Source organism: Octodon degus, unplaced genomic scaffold (assembly GCF_000260255.1).
Source record: "Octodon degus isolate 3935 unplaced genomic scaffold, OctDeg1.0 scaffold00001, whole genome shotgun sequence".
NCBI classification, from domain to species: Eukaryota; Metazoa; Chordata; class Mammalia; order Rodentia; family Octodontidae; genus Octodon; species Octodon degus.
Genome location: NW_004524577.1, coordinates 27,165,526 through 27,179,121, shown reverse-complemented (window position 1 = coordinate 27,179,121; position 13,596 = coordinate 27,165,526). Strand labels below are relative to the sequence as shown.

At 40.9% G+C, this 13,596-nt stretch overlaps 1 protein-coding gene across 1 annotated transcript in view; it reads left to right on the top strand.

Annotated features, from left to right (window-relative positions):
* The window catches only part of Nln (neurolysin), a 123,226-nt gene extending 109,630 nt beyond the window's left edge, over window positions 1–13,596 (top strand). Inside the window, exons 11-13 of the mRNA XM_023706035.1 lie at window positions 299–427; window positions 1,657–1,793; window positions 12,454–13,596. Of these exons, the coding sequence (XP_023561803.1) occupies window positions 299–427; window positions 1,657–1,793; window positions 12,454–12,588 (401 nt within the window). The 3' untranslated portion in view covers window positions 12,589–13,596. The remainder of the gene's footprint in view (window positions 1–298; window positions 428–1,656; window positions 1,794–12,453) is intronic.

Below are 13,596 nucleotides of genomic sequence, written 5' to 3'. Positions count from 1 at the left end.
TGTAGAAAAAATGAAAGTAAATTAGAATTTCTTAGTGAAAAACTGGTGGCTGCTTCTTATATAAACTTTATTTTCTTTTTAATAATAATGGATATTACACCATAGAGGAAAGCATGTTCAGTACATTGGAATGAAAATTCTGGGACACACACAAGGAAAAAATTTTTAAATTATAAAAGTAATCCTATGCCTTACTCCTCATTTTATGAATGCTCCTGAAATCAGTTTTTGAAATCTGTGATCTTGTCTTGTGCGAATGTATGGTTGTCTTCAAAATGTGTGATTTTTATGTAACTAGGTCTTCTGACCCTACGCCAGATTGTCTTAAGCAAAGTTGATCAGGCTCTCCACACCAACACCTCGCTGGATGCTGCGAGTGAATATGCCAAGTATTGCACAGAGATTTTAGGTATTGCAGCTACTCCAGGTATGCAAGTTCTACAATTCCTAAGCTCCTTTCTCCTGTGAAGCACAAGGAATATTTCCAATACTACAGGGGTGGTAGAGTTACGCAGGCCTGATTTTGCTTCTTTCTGATTTCTGTAATCAGGCCATGACTTTCAGGCATACTGTCCCCTTATGAGTTATCCTGTCCATATGTGCTTGAAGGAGAGGTGGCTCCAGATTCACAGCATTTTAAGGTAATCAGGCATGAGCAGTTGGCCTGCTCCCAGGAGCCCAAAGAACCATTCACACTTGGCAGCGTACTCTTGGCCTCTCCTGCCTGTATGCACCAAGGCTTCCTTCTGAGTTTCAGTCGGAAGATGGCAGGAGAAAAAATTCTGGAGAGAAACACACACTTCTCTTTCATTTCCGATTCTGATTCTGAGGTCAGTTATAACATTCGACTTCCAGTTTCAAGCCCGAAGCTTATGGGATTCATTAGTATGTGTGTGTTTATGTATTTTAGGCCAATACGTGTGTGTGTGCGTTTGTGGCAGTAAGTTTTTTCCCTGAGGAAATTGTTATAAAATGAATCAGCCATAGTTATAGAGATAATAACGATAAGGATAGTCATTTGAGTCACTGTGGCCTCCTCACCTCCTTTGACGACCTGTTTATATTAAGCCGTAGAGCAAGTCCATGCTATAAGCCACTTGGGCAGACCCCTTCTTAAGGTAACCCTAGAGACAGGTTGGACTAGCAAAACCTTTGCTTTTCAAATAGAGTTTTGTTTCAGTGCTCATCTAAAACAAGTACCATTCTATTCTGATAAATTTCAGATAGCTAAATGGTGGCAAAAGGCTACAAGGTATGGCTCTGTGGTAGAGCACTCACCTAGCAGGCACAGGGCCATGGGTTCAGTCTTTAGCATCTGAAAACAGGCCAATATTAGAACGTTTTTGAAACACCTAGATAGTCAAGGGTTAAGAAGAACTGAGGAATACCAAGCTACCTGGTGGGTGTGAACAAAACCTCTGAAACTGTTGTCAGACATTCCTGAGCTTTGGCAGAAACCAGTTCTGAGGCTGAGCTGTGGAGGAGAGAGGTTTGTAAACATCTTGGCCAAGGGTGCACATAACCCAAGTACCAGAGGTGAGATCCTATCATTCACTCTCTCCTCCCACGGAGTCCTTAAGGGGAAATCTTAGCTAGCTGAGAACCTGGTAATTAACACTTGCTCTCACATTGATTGAAATGTATCTTCTTTTAAAGGTACAAATATGCCGGCTACTTTTGGACATCTGGCAGGGGGATACGATGGCCAGTATTATGGATATCTTTGGAGTGAAGTATTTTCCATGGACATGTTTTACAGCTGTTTTAAAAAAGAAGGGATAATGAATCCAGAGGTATTGTCTGTACTTTTTTTCTTTTGTTAATTTTGTAGTTGCCTTCTTCCTTTTAACTCTTAGTATAAAAAATTTATGACATCTAGATTTTAGAGTATAAAGTTTGGTAATAGCTTTTAACTTTAAAGTCTTGCATCTTCTCAAATCATTGAGCATCATTAAGTTACAGTGTACAAGTGATTAACTCTAATTCTATAGGGTTAAAAAAAAGCCTACTGCATTTTCTTGCTTATTAACATTCCAGTATATTGCATAATTAAAAATTCAAAGCCTTGTTTGTGCATTTGAGAATTTATAGCTGCTAGTTTTGACATGTGCTGTACAGTGTTAAAGTTTTATAGGGGTTTGGGAAAGAAAAGTAAACTTCTTCCTGATGTAAATGGTCTCTCAGTGTTTTGATGATATTTACACACTTTGTACCTCTTCTATGGGAGGCACCCTTTTTCTTCGGCTAGATACTCTACCTACTGTATAGTTTGTAACCTAAATACGTGTAGGTAATTTAAGCTGCATCATTAACCTAAGCCAGTCCTCCCATGTACAGGGAGTGAACTGCCAGGTGGCAGCCAGCCAAACCCTCCTGTGTTACGGCCCCTCGTCTCCATGCTCACAGGAGACTCAGCTGTCAGATTATTTCTAAAGTCGATATTTTTTTCTGTTTTTAAATAGTTTGATTCAGAAATAAGAGAATAGATTGTCAAATTGAGGTTATGTGTTTATTTCAGTCAACTGGTTTATTCTCTGAATTATTTGTTAAGTGCACAGGGCCAGGGAGACATCTCAGTGGCATAAGAGCCTGACTGGCATGCACAAGGTTCTGAGTTCCATCCCTGGTACAAAAAAAAAAAAATTGTTATTTGGTTCAACTACACAGTATTCACACATATGTATTAAAATATATTTGGTATAATTAAAAACCCCATTTCTTTCCCTCCTCTTCCCCTAAAGAAACACCTCTAAGCTATCAACATCTCCCATCCCACCACCCATCTGACAGGTCTCTTTAAACCTCTATCCGTTCTATGGAAGGCCCACTACTAACTGTTGTTCTCACAGGACCTTCAGCCTTATGTAGCCTTTCATTCCTTGCCCATTTCCTTGGAATTCAGAGTGTGTGAGGGAAGCTTCTATGTCTCTATTAACTGCCCTGCTCAAAAGTCATGCTTTCCAGTTTGAATTGGTCACCCAGGGTTACTGTGTAGTTCTGTTCCGCTCCCTCACTAATATCCTCCAGTATTTCCCCTCTTCCGTTAGCAGATGATTGCTTCTCTTTTTTAAGCACTTGCCTTGCATCGGGAGGCCCATGTCCCATCGCCAGCACCACAAAGCGGGGAGGAAGGAAAGATCATTGGGAATACCTTCATCTTTCTCTCCCTGGGCTGGTTGAGTGTCTCTTTCCAAACTACTTGGAGCCAGAACAGTTTGTTTTAGAAGGGTCATTCCTATAGATTTTACTGATTGAGCAACCCTAATCAAAAAAATCTGAAACCCAAAATACTCCTAAATCCAAAAATTTTTAAGTGTCATGTCAAGACTCCAAAAGTTTCAAAGTTAAAGCATTTTGGATTTCAGAATTTTGGACTAAGGATGCTCATTGTGTACTTACCTTGCTTACTCCTATCACAGAAGAGATGTTTCTGACCCCAGCATAACTTCTTTGCTGTCCTGGAGGAAAACTCACTACCAACTATGGTGACTCCAGTCAGCACTGCTGTCCTGTTGTTCTATGACAGCATAATTTCTTGGTGTGAGAAAGTTTTTACAAACTTCCTGCTTTATGCTCACCAGCTGAACCAAAAGTCATCCTCCTAAGATGCTACTAACCACCTTTCACCAACACCAGGGACCCTCATACACCTTTTTCTTTACCCCTGTGTTCTTGTTGTCCTCATTGTTCCCAGCCCATCCTCAGCACCCAGTACTCCCTGTGTGTTGTACAAGGTTATGTTCCCTTAGCTCTTCCTGCCTTCACATATTCATTCCTGTTGCTTTCCTAAATGGCCATCTTCCTTGTCTATATCTCTCAAAAGGCCTACCATTCTTGAAAAGCCACTCATTTGTGAAATCCTCCAGATCCTTAGATCGTGAGAATGGACTTGGGTATGCGGAAAGGCATTCAGTAAGCTTTTGCTCATGGATGCAGTGTTGTAGGTGTGGCTTTTGGGAGGGCTTAGCTGCTGTTTTGCTCTGTTTGGGTTTGTTTTCTTTATTTTTTTAAATTTTATGTATGTGATACAGGGTCTCACTCTACAGCTGGTTCTCATAGTGATCGTCCTGTTTTAGCCTCTCCAGCTCTGGGATTACTGGTGTGCACCACATACCTGGTTTCAGTGGCCAGCACCCTGCATGTGGTGCCGCTAATCAAACCTGGGTCTTTGTGCTTGTCTAGGCCGGCGCTTAGACAGCTGAGCTATCTCTGTGGCCCAATGTTTTACTTTGTTCTTTGTGGGGTTTTTTGGTGGTGGTTTTTGGATGTTTTTGTTTGTTTGTTTAAGAGGGGTCTGATTATATAGCTCAGGCTAGCCTTGAATCATGGCGATCCTCCTGCCTCAGCCTCCTGAGTATTGGGATTATAGACATGCACCAGCATAGCAAGCATTTCTGGAATGTTTCATGTAACTATGTATAACTATTATGTAATCCGAGTAAGTACATTACAAGATATTTTATACCATAGGATACAAATCTTTATTTTAAAATATATTTAGGGGAAAATCACATCAAAATGTTGTCTAAAAAAAAAGTTATCTAGTAGGTGTTTTGGGTGGTAAGTATGTGAGTGATGATTAACTTTCCCTTGAATGTTTTGTGAGGCCCAGTGTGTGGCTTGTTTTAGAAACTGAAAAGAATATTTTAAAGAGTGAAGGTCCAGTTCTGACATCTTCCTGGCTCTGCCTAGTTGCTGGGCTTCCTGGCATAGTGTATCCCACGCCCCCTGCAGTTCAGCTCTGTGGTCACCACCTCTGTGTGTCCACTCGGGATCTCATCCCCAGGACCATCTGCTCTTTGGCTGTCAAGGTAGCAGCCAAATCACAAATCCCAGCGGCTCCCAAGCTGTTGGTGAGTCCAGCACAAGCAATCCTGGTATTAGACTTCTCTGTGCTGTGTATTGTCAAACTTCACAGCTTGGCAGGCTGCCGTACTGTTCACTGCAGCAGAGGAGCTGGGGTTGAACGTAGAGAAGGCAAGGTCCCAGCAACTCGGAGCTATTTCATGAGGACATTAAAAAGTTTCCAGTTTTACTAAAATTCTGGATTCAAAAGTATAGTGTAGTGTATGTTATATGTCATGAGTCTAGTTTTAATCTCTTTCCTTTGACTTTATTTTCCTTTCCTTTGAAATGCTGTGAAGTGTCCCATCATTTTTGCTGTCATAACAATAGTGGACTGGGCTCCAAAAGCCAAGCAGCTCTTTGAACTCCACCCTTCACTGCAGGGCAGATACTAGAGCTGCTGCCTCACATACTGTACTGTTTGTTTTTGTAGGTTGCTTTGTTTTCCTCTATAGATATTTACTCTAACACGTGATTTAAAGAATTTAAATACAGCCAGGGTTGGTGGCATGTGCCTGAAATCCCTGTACTGTAAGTAGCTGCAGCAGGATTGCAAGATTGAGCCCAGTCTGGGTAGCATAGCAATTAGCAAGACCCTCTTCCAAAACAATGTATTAAGAAAGGGCCGGAGAGATAGCTAAACACAGAGGCCCCAAGTTCATGCCAAGTACCACAAAAGAGGGAGAGAACAAATTCAAATACATGTTAAAGAGTCTTTTGACAAGGCTCCTTCCTGTTCTGCAAAAAGCTTAGATGGTTACTCCTGTGCTGTCATGTATAGAGAAAAAAGTGTCATTCTTCAGAGCAGTAAGCCACATGTTGCCACTTTTGATCCATAGTCAAGTCTTGTCATTAACTAGCACTGTAAACCGTAGTATCACCTGTAGCATTTTCAGATTGTATGCACTTCTTTTAGTTTCAGTGGGTAGTTTCTTCCCCAGGGAAAAAAATAGGAATTTTTGGCTTGGGGGGTTTGTTTTTGTGTTTGTTTGCTTGTTTGTTGGTTTGTTTTGGGGGTTGTTTTGGGGTTTCTTGACAGGGTCCAGCTATGTGTAGTTCAGGTTAACCTTGAACTCACGAGGTACACCAGGCTGGCCTTGGCCTCACCGCAGCCCTCCTCATCCTCCCATAGTAGCATTATAAGCATGCACTATTATGTTCGGCTAAAAATACTCATTTTTATGGTATCAAGTAATTAGTGCTCAATTTGATCTGAACAATCAGCTTATCATGCAATCTTTTCTGCCTCACGGTCTCATCCTCTCTGACGTGTGTTCACATCATTTTGAGAAGACAGCGGAATAGCCTTCAGGAGTCAGCAGCTGTTACTGTCTGTCCCAGGCACCAGACAGGCTGCAGGCCTGGAGCTTGTATTTTAGGAACCTTACTGGTCATGCAGCACAAAAGCACATCTCCAGGCTTCTCTCATAGCTTCTTGCCATTCTCCAAAGCCCAGGGTCTGCTCTGAGAGAAAGCTCAGATCCTAGCAAGCAGAACTGTAGCCTGAAAGTAATGCCACCTATGTTTTTATTTATAAGTTTTACATTATTCTTTGTAGTAAATAGATATATCTTAACTTTTTAGCTTATTAAATGTTACCCAAAGTCTTTGTTTTGGGTATAATATAGAGAAGTTGTCTCGTTATCAGACATAACTTACTTCTCTTAACTATGGAATAACTGCTTAAGATTAACTCTTCTGGCAAGCCCTAGAAACTGTTAAGGATATCTTTATGGTCACCAAATGTAATTTCAAAATCCAACAGGTAATCACAGGGTTGAAAAACTGGGAACATTTTAACTAGGGCCATTTCTTTTTATAAAGCAGCTTCATTGTGGGAAAATTTCCTAAGAGATAATAGACATTGTGGATTCAGTGGCAATTATATTGTTAAGTCAGAATTATCTTCCTCTTCTTTTGCATTTAGAGAAATTGCTAACCTTTGTTTCATCACTGAAGGAGTACAAGCATCACCTCAGAAATAGCAAGCAAGTCAAGATAGTTATGTGTAAGCTTTTCAGTCTATAATGCCCAAAGGAAGTAGCTAGATCTTACATACAGTGACAGTCGCAAAAACCTGAGGAATTATTATATTAATAATAATATGACTATTTTGAGGCAGTATGTTAATTTAAATGAACTGAAAATGTCTCCTGAGAGAATGAGAGTTAAGCATGGCAGTATTCTTTAAACAGAATCGTTGACCAGATCGCTATATGTCACTAAGAGAGAATGGGTAATTTTCTCTCTTGAAGTCCTGACAAATGGATCCAATTCTCATCTCCACTTCCGCTCACCTGCTCTACCACTCAGCAGGTGATGTGCTGGTGTCTCCACCTTTCCTGACAGCCTTGGGTTTTGCCTGATTCAATGAACAGTGAAAGGAGATAAACTTAATTCTTCTTGACTGAATATTCACAAAGCCAGACCTTCTAAGTCTTGGATCCCAACCAAGTAGAAGCTGTTTTGATTTTTTTTCCCCCTTGTGTTCCTCCAGCCTTTGTGCTTCTCTTAGATCTCTAATAGTCTACCTTATTACATTTTTTTCATCTTTCTAGGTCATAAGGTAAAAGGAACTATTTTCTTTATTTCCCTTTTTTGCCTCAAAACTGTGTATTGTAGTACATGCGTGAAGCCCTAGGCCTTTCACAGCTCCATCCCCCATACCTATTCCTACCCAGGGTTCTTTTTCCATCTACGCTCTCCCCTGTAAGTAAAGATTTGTCCTGCTATCTTCACAATTTGGAATTCTGTTCAAGGTTTCCAGGGGCCTCTTCCAAACAGACAGTTCCTACTACAATTCTTGTTTTCATCTCCGACTACCAGCACCAGCCTTGCCTTCTTTCCCACCAGTGTTGCTAAAGGTATTTTTTTCCCCACCCACACTCTTCCCCACCCTCATAGAAAACAAAGGGTGTGTTGAGGAAAGGAAGTTACAGGCTTGGAAAGGAAGCTGTCAAAGTCCAGTTGTAAAGCAGCCTGGTTAGAGCTTGTTAGGTCCTAATTATGATCACCTGGCCTTGCCCAGCGCGCTCTGCCCTGTTGCCTCTTACTTGTGTCAGCCAGACAAACCTGTCTCTGCTCCCCAGTGTCAGAGGGCTGAGAGGCAGTGGGAGCTCACATGTGCTGCCTCAGATGCCAGAGGTATCAGGAGACCAATCTGTTTGCCGTGTATGTTTTCATTACTAATAGATGATGAGTATCCTTAATTTGGATAATTACGATTGTGATTAAAATACTGCTTCAAAATATTCATGTTCTTGAGTAAAATGAGTACCTTGTCTCTCCTACTTAAGATTCCCACTAAATTGTACATTTGGTTTCCTGCTAATAGTGGAGATAAAGTTTCCTGTGCTTTTCTCTAAGGAAACCAAAAGAAATTTTAAGAAAAGTGTCAAACCAGAAATGCATTTACTTCCTGAACCTATATATGGATAACTGCATTTGAAAGGAAATGAGAGCTAAGATTTATTTACTACCAGCTGGGTATGGTGGCTCACACCTGTAATTCCAGAACTTTGGAGGGCTGAGGTAGGAGAATTGCAAGTTTAAACTCATCCTGGGCAACTTAATGAGATCTTTCTCAAAATAAAAAGGTCTGGGGATATAGCTTAGTGTGAAGGTCCCACATTCTGCATTGTCACAGGGGGGAAAGAAGATTTGCTGAAGACAACTACATGCCAGGTATTATACAAGACAGTGGGCAAAGTACTGAAATGACCTACATGGCCAGAACAATGAACATGTTACAGATAAGGTGACGGGTAGGCCTGAGATCACATAGCTGAGGTCAGAGCAAGATTCGAACCTGGTCCTAACTCCAGAGCTCCTAATCTTGCTTTTGAAATCATAAGTATTAGAGATCCTTTAAGATTCAAAACCAGAGGTGACTGACACTGATTTTTCTTTACAGGAGAATTTATAGCAGTTGTTAACATGTGCACATCCTCCAAAGGATGTTACCCGTCAGAGAATGTTATTGTCTTAGGGCTTCTCTTCCTGTCTTCCTCCCAGTTAAAGTTTCTTTATTGTGTAAACAAAGTTGAACAACTTTGGCAAAGACTCCCTCCACCTGTGGCAGATGTTGCCCAGACTGTATTCTCCCAGCTGCAGAATCTGGTGCCCTCCTAAAACACAAAAATTCACTTAACTACTTTTTTCCCTTAGCAAGAGCAACGCTCCGTTAACAAAATGGCTCACAGAGTGTTCTTAAAACTTCATTGCAAAGGAAATGAAACTATTAAAAGGCCATTGCTCTGTAATTCAGGAAATTGAATCAGCTTATTTGGAGCCTTAAGCAGAGGAAGACTGGAGCTGTGCTGAGCCACATAATATGAGGCTGAACAGTGCCCTGTGTGAAAGCACCGCACGCAGAGGCTGCGCGGTCCCTCAGCGAGACTGCCTAACTGCCAGTGCCTGCCTTTCTTTACCTCCTGGAAGTGCAGTACTTTACAAAAGTGGAAATACTTTGAATTTGGAGTCATTTTTTTCTAATCTTCTACTTAGCCAAAAAATAAAAATAAAAAGCAAAAAGCTGCGGCCAGGGAGATGGCTCAGTAGAATAAGTACTTACCTGGCAAGCGCAAGGGCCTGAGTTCAATCCCTGGTTCTGAAAAAAAAAAAAAAAACACTCCTATTTAGATTTTCATTGCAGTTTATATAATATTTGTGGAAATATTTAGTAAATAAAGGATATATAGTACAAAGCTTGAACATGGAAGAATTTCTGCAGGTAAATAATTATTCAGCTTGGGCAGTAGGTATGTGAAGGTGCATTATGTTGTTGCTTCTACTGCTAGTATGTATTTTAAGTTTTCCTTAATAAACAATTTAAAGTTATTTTTTGTAGTTAACTCACATTCTCTATATTCTTCCTGTCCTGCTGCACCCAGAGAACCCAGTGTCTCCTTGCTCCAGATACTGATGTAAAATATCAGTCAAATTCAGACACATTGAGCAGGAAAAAAAGGGAAGGGTTGGGTTGAAGAGTTCTGATATGCTCCTATTACATGAACATCATACTCTTGTTTTACACTCTAAATTGCTGTTAGAACAGAAGTATTATTGCAGACTATAAAAGAAATGACACTCTGTGTGTTGCACCATGTTCTTCCTAACGCTAAGTAATCTACTTTCTAGTCCTCATCACCAGAGTTGTAAGGTGGTTCAGTAGCAGTGATTACAGGTCCTCTTGTTTTTAAGAAAATCTGTCCAAAATTTACAAGACAACAAGATTGCTATGTGCCTTTTCCATGTCCTACTAAAACACTTAGAAGCCTTCCTGGACCTCTGCAGCTCCAGATCCTAAGCTAGTGGTGGCGAACCTGTGGCCCGTGCACTGCAGCAGGCAGAGCCCCTCCTGGCAGGTGGGCCAAGTCGCCGTAGCAGCACAGCAGCAGATAACAGTAGTGTTTCCTAAGCTAATTGCAGTGTTAGCACATTGTGCTAAATAAGTGCTCTTTGAGTTGCAGTTTGAACACTTGGTCTTCAAAGGGCTCACATCATTGCCCTAGACCTATCCTGTATGGTAGCTCACATGGTCACCAAGCACTTGAAATGAGGCTGGTACAACTGGAGAACATGTTGAAATGATAACATTGTAGGTCCAGTACATACCTGCATGCATGCTTGCTTTAGGTGGTCTCACTGTTGGCCTCCTGATCTTAGACTTGTAGAATCAAGTGATCTTCCCACATCATCCTGCAGAGGTGATGCGCCTACAGCATGTGCCCCTCTGCCTAGGTTTTACAGAGGTTTAAATAAAATATTTTATTAAAATTTGGGAAAACAAAGGGGACAGAGGGAGTGAAAGTAATCAAAATGCAACGTGTATATGTATGAAATCCCAAGCTGGATGTGATCACTGTCTCACAGACATATACATAAAAATAGTTTTAAAATTAATTTCACAACAAGACATGTTAACACATGCTTGCAATTCCAGCACCCCAGGGAGGCTAAGGCAGGAGGATCACAAGATCAAGCTCAGCCTTAACTAAGCAATTCAGTGAAAACCTGTCTCAAAATTTAAAAAAGAAAAAGGCTTGAGGATATAGCTCAATAAGAAGGGCCTGGGTTCAAATCCGGCATTCCATGCCAGACCCAACCCGGGGTGTGCTGAGACAGCAACTGAGACGGGGCATGGTGGCGCACCTATAATCCCAGCGCTTGGGAGCCTGAAAACAGGAGAATCACTGCAAGTCCAATCTGTGTAATGAGACCCTGTACTAAATACATTTTTTTAAAAATATGTCTAGTACAAAATATAAGGTTATAGACATGCCTTGTATTATTTCTTTTTCTTTTTTCATGTAGTATGAGTGATTGCACCCAGTGCCTTTGCACTTGGCTATATCCCAACCCCTTTTAAGACAGGGTCTCACCAAGGTGCTAAGTGACCTAGAGAGGGTTCAAACTTGATATTCTCCTGCTCCAGCCCTTCGGCATGCTGGGATTATAAGTGTGCATCACTGTGCTGACTACTATATTTCACTTGGACAGGGCCACCCTAGAGTTTATGTAAGGGTAGCTTATGCTTGCCTATTTACTTAGGACCAGTGTCCATACCGTAAAGTGAAATGTTAGTTGCAAGTGATTTCTATTTGTAACCAAGAGGAAACCTCCAAAATTTTTATTTTATGATTGTATAGCATTAAGTCAATGATTTGGTGGATTTTGTTTTATTTTCCCTTACTATTTACAGTTACCGCTAATGGTCACACCAAGCAGAATCTTGTTATGTTAAAAGTTAGATTATGTTAGTTTCTGACAGTTCTCTATCTCTTCATGCACTCAAAATGGTAATTAGGCCTGTTGGACAAAAGATACAAGGAATATGAACTTAAGTGGTACTCTGATCTATTTATTTTTATGTTTCATTGACCTGTCTTGCTTCCCTAAACGACATGGAAAGGGAAGTAATAATGTGGAATGATGCTGATACTGAGTGACAACTGTTTTCTTTCACTTTATCTGCTCATGTGTTTGTATAAGTAAAGGCAGAGAAACTGGTGTTTGAAAATTCCAAACTGCATCTCCAAAGGCAACGGTCACCAAGGTCCTCATTTTCAGCACCAACCCCAGCATAAAAGCCTCCCCTACCCTATGAGGCTAGAGCCATTGCTTCTCTCGCCACTCGTAGGAAAATGATGGCTGGGTTTTTTAAATGTGCCCTCATTAAAATAGCTGAAGCCATTTGACAGTAGCTGTGCTGCTGTTCTCCAGGTGCCCAGACCCCTGTTCGGAGCCTCCTGGAACACTTGCTCTTTTGGAAGTGCATGAGATGGGATAGCAGGGAGGAATGTGCTCTGCATCCCATCTAGCTCTGTTTTGCTTATATGTTCGCCCTCATAGTCTGCTCACTACTGAAATTAGAAGACAAAACAAGGCAGTAGTAAATGACAGAGCAAAAGACTAGGTTTATGCTCCAAATCTCTTAGCTACCTAAATAAATAAATACTGAAGAGCTGTAATGTGGACAGAAGAAAACATGTAGACCAGCAAAGAGGAAGTTCCCCTCTCTACCCTTCCCCCTCTGTCTTGGGTGTCTGGAGATTTGGAGAACTGCTGTGACTGTGAATTATTAGGCATGATGTTTTATTTTATTAGGTTGGAATGAAATACAGAAACCTGATCCTGAAACCTGGGGGATCTCTGGACGGCATGGAAATGCTCCAGAATTTCTTGAAACGTGAGCCAAACCAAAAAGCGTTCCTAATGAGTCGAGGCCTGCACGCTCCGTAAGCTGGAATCTTTGGTAGCCGTCCATGGCTGGAAGACACGTCAACATCACCCAGTGTTCCTGGCCTGGAAACTGAGGGAGTTTTTTGCAAATGAAAACTTAGATTTCTATTGACTGCCTTTGGTTTTTCAATTTAAAAATTATACAGATGTAAAAGAAATTATAAATATTGTGACCTAAGGAAACCCCACTGGAAAACAATTGTACTATACAATTCCATAAAAATGGATTTGATTTCTTTTGATAAAAGTTTGCTATGAATGTAATTTGATTTTTTTACTATTATAATCTAGATAATATAATGTAAGAGGGCTAAGAATTTTTAAATTGAATCACATACATGACATAATTTGATGTTTCTTATATCTTGAAGTTTTGTACTTGGGATTTCTAAACCGATAAATGAATCATCACATTCCACTGGTAAATATTTTCTTGGAGCCCTGTGTCAACTTTGATCCTCTGTCCTGCAGTAGGGTGTGACCTCTCTTTCACCTGCATACCTCAAGGCCAGAAACATGTGCCTCGATACCGTGTTTGTATGCTGGGTGGGCCTCGTGACTCAGCTTTCAGCCCCACTTCAATCATATTCTTCCTTTTGAGTTTTTTTCTTTTTCCCTAAAGTTCAGTTACAGTGTACCAAAGTTTTGTTTTGCCTTGTTTTTTGTATTGTTAAATGAACTAGCCTGCTGTATGTTGCCCGTCTTTGTACTGTGTATTAAAGGGTTTGTGTTACAGACTCAATTCTACTTCAGCATCCAGGTTTGTCAGTCTGCTGTAGCTGCCAATTAGAACACTGAAGTAAGCCCAGGTGTCTTTTTATTCCCATTTCTAATAAGGGGAAATGACTGCCTCCTTTACTACTCACCTCCCATAAAACGGCTTCAGAGTGCCGTAGCAAGAGCGTTGACGCCAATGTGGAATATTTATGTAGAAATGCCAGAAGAGGGGCCAGGCATAGTGGCATATCCCTGTAATTCTAGTATTCAGGAAGCTGAAGCAGGAAGATC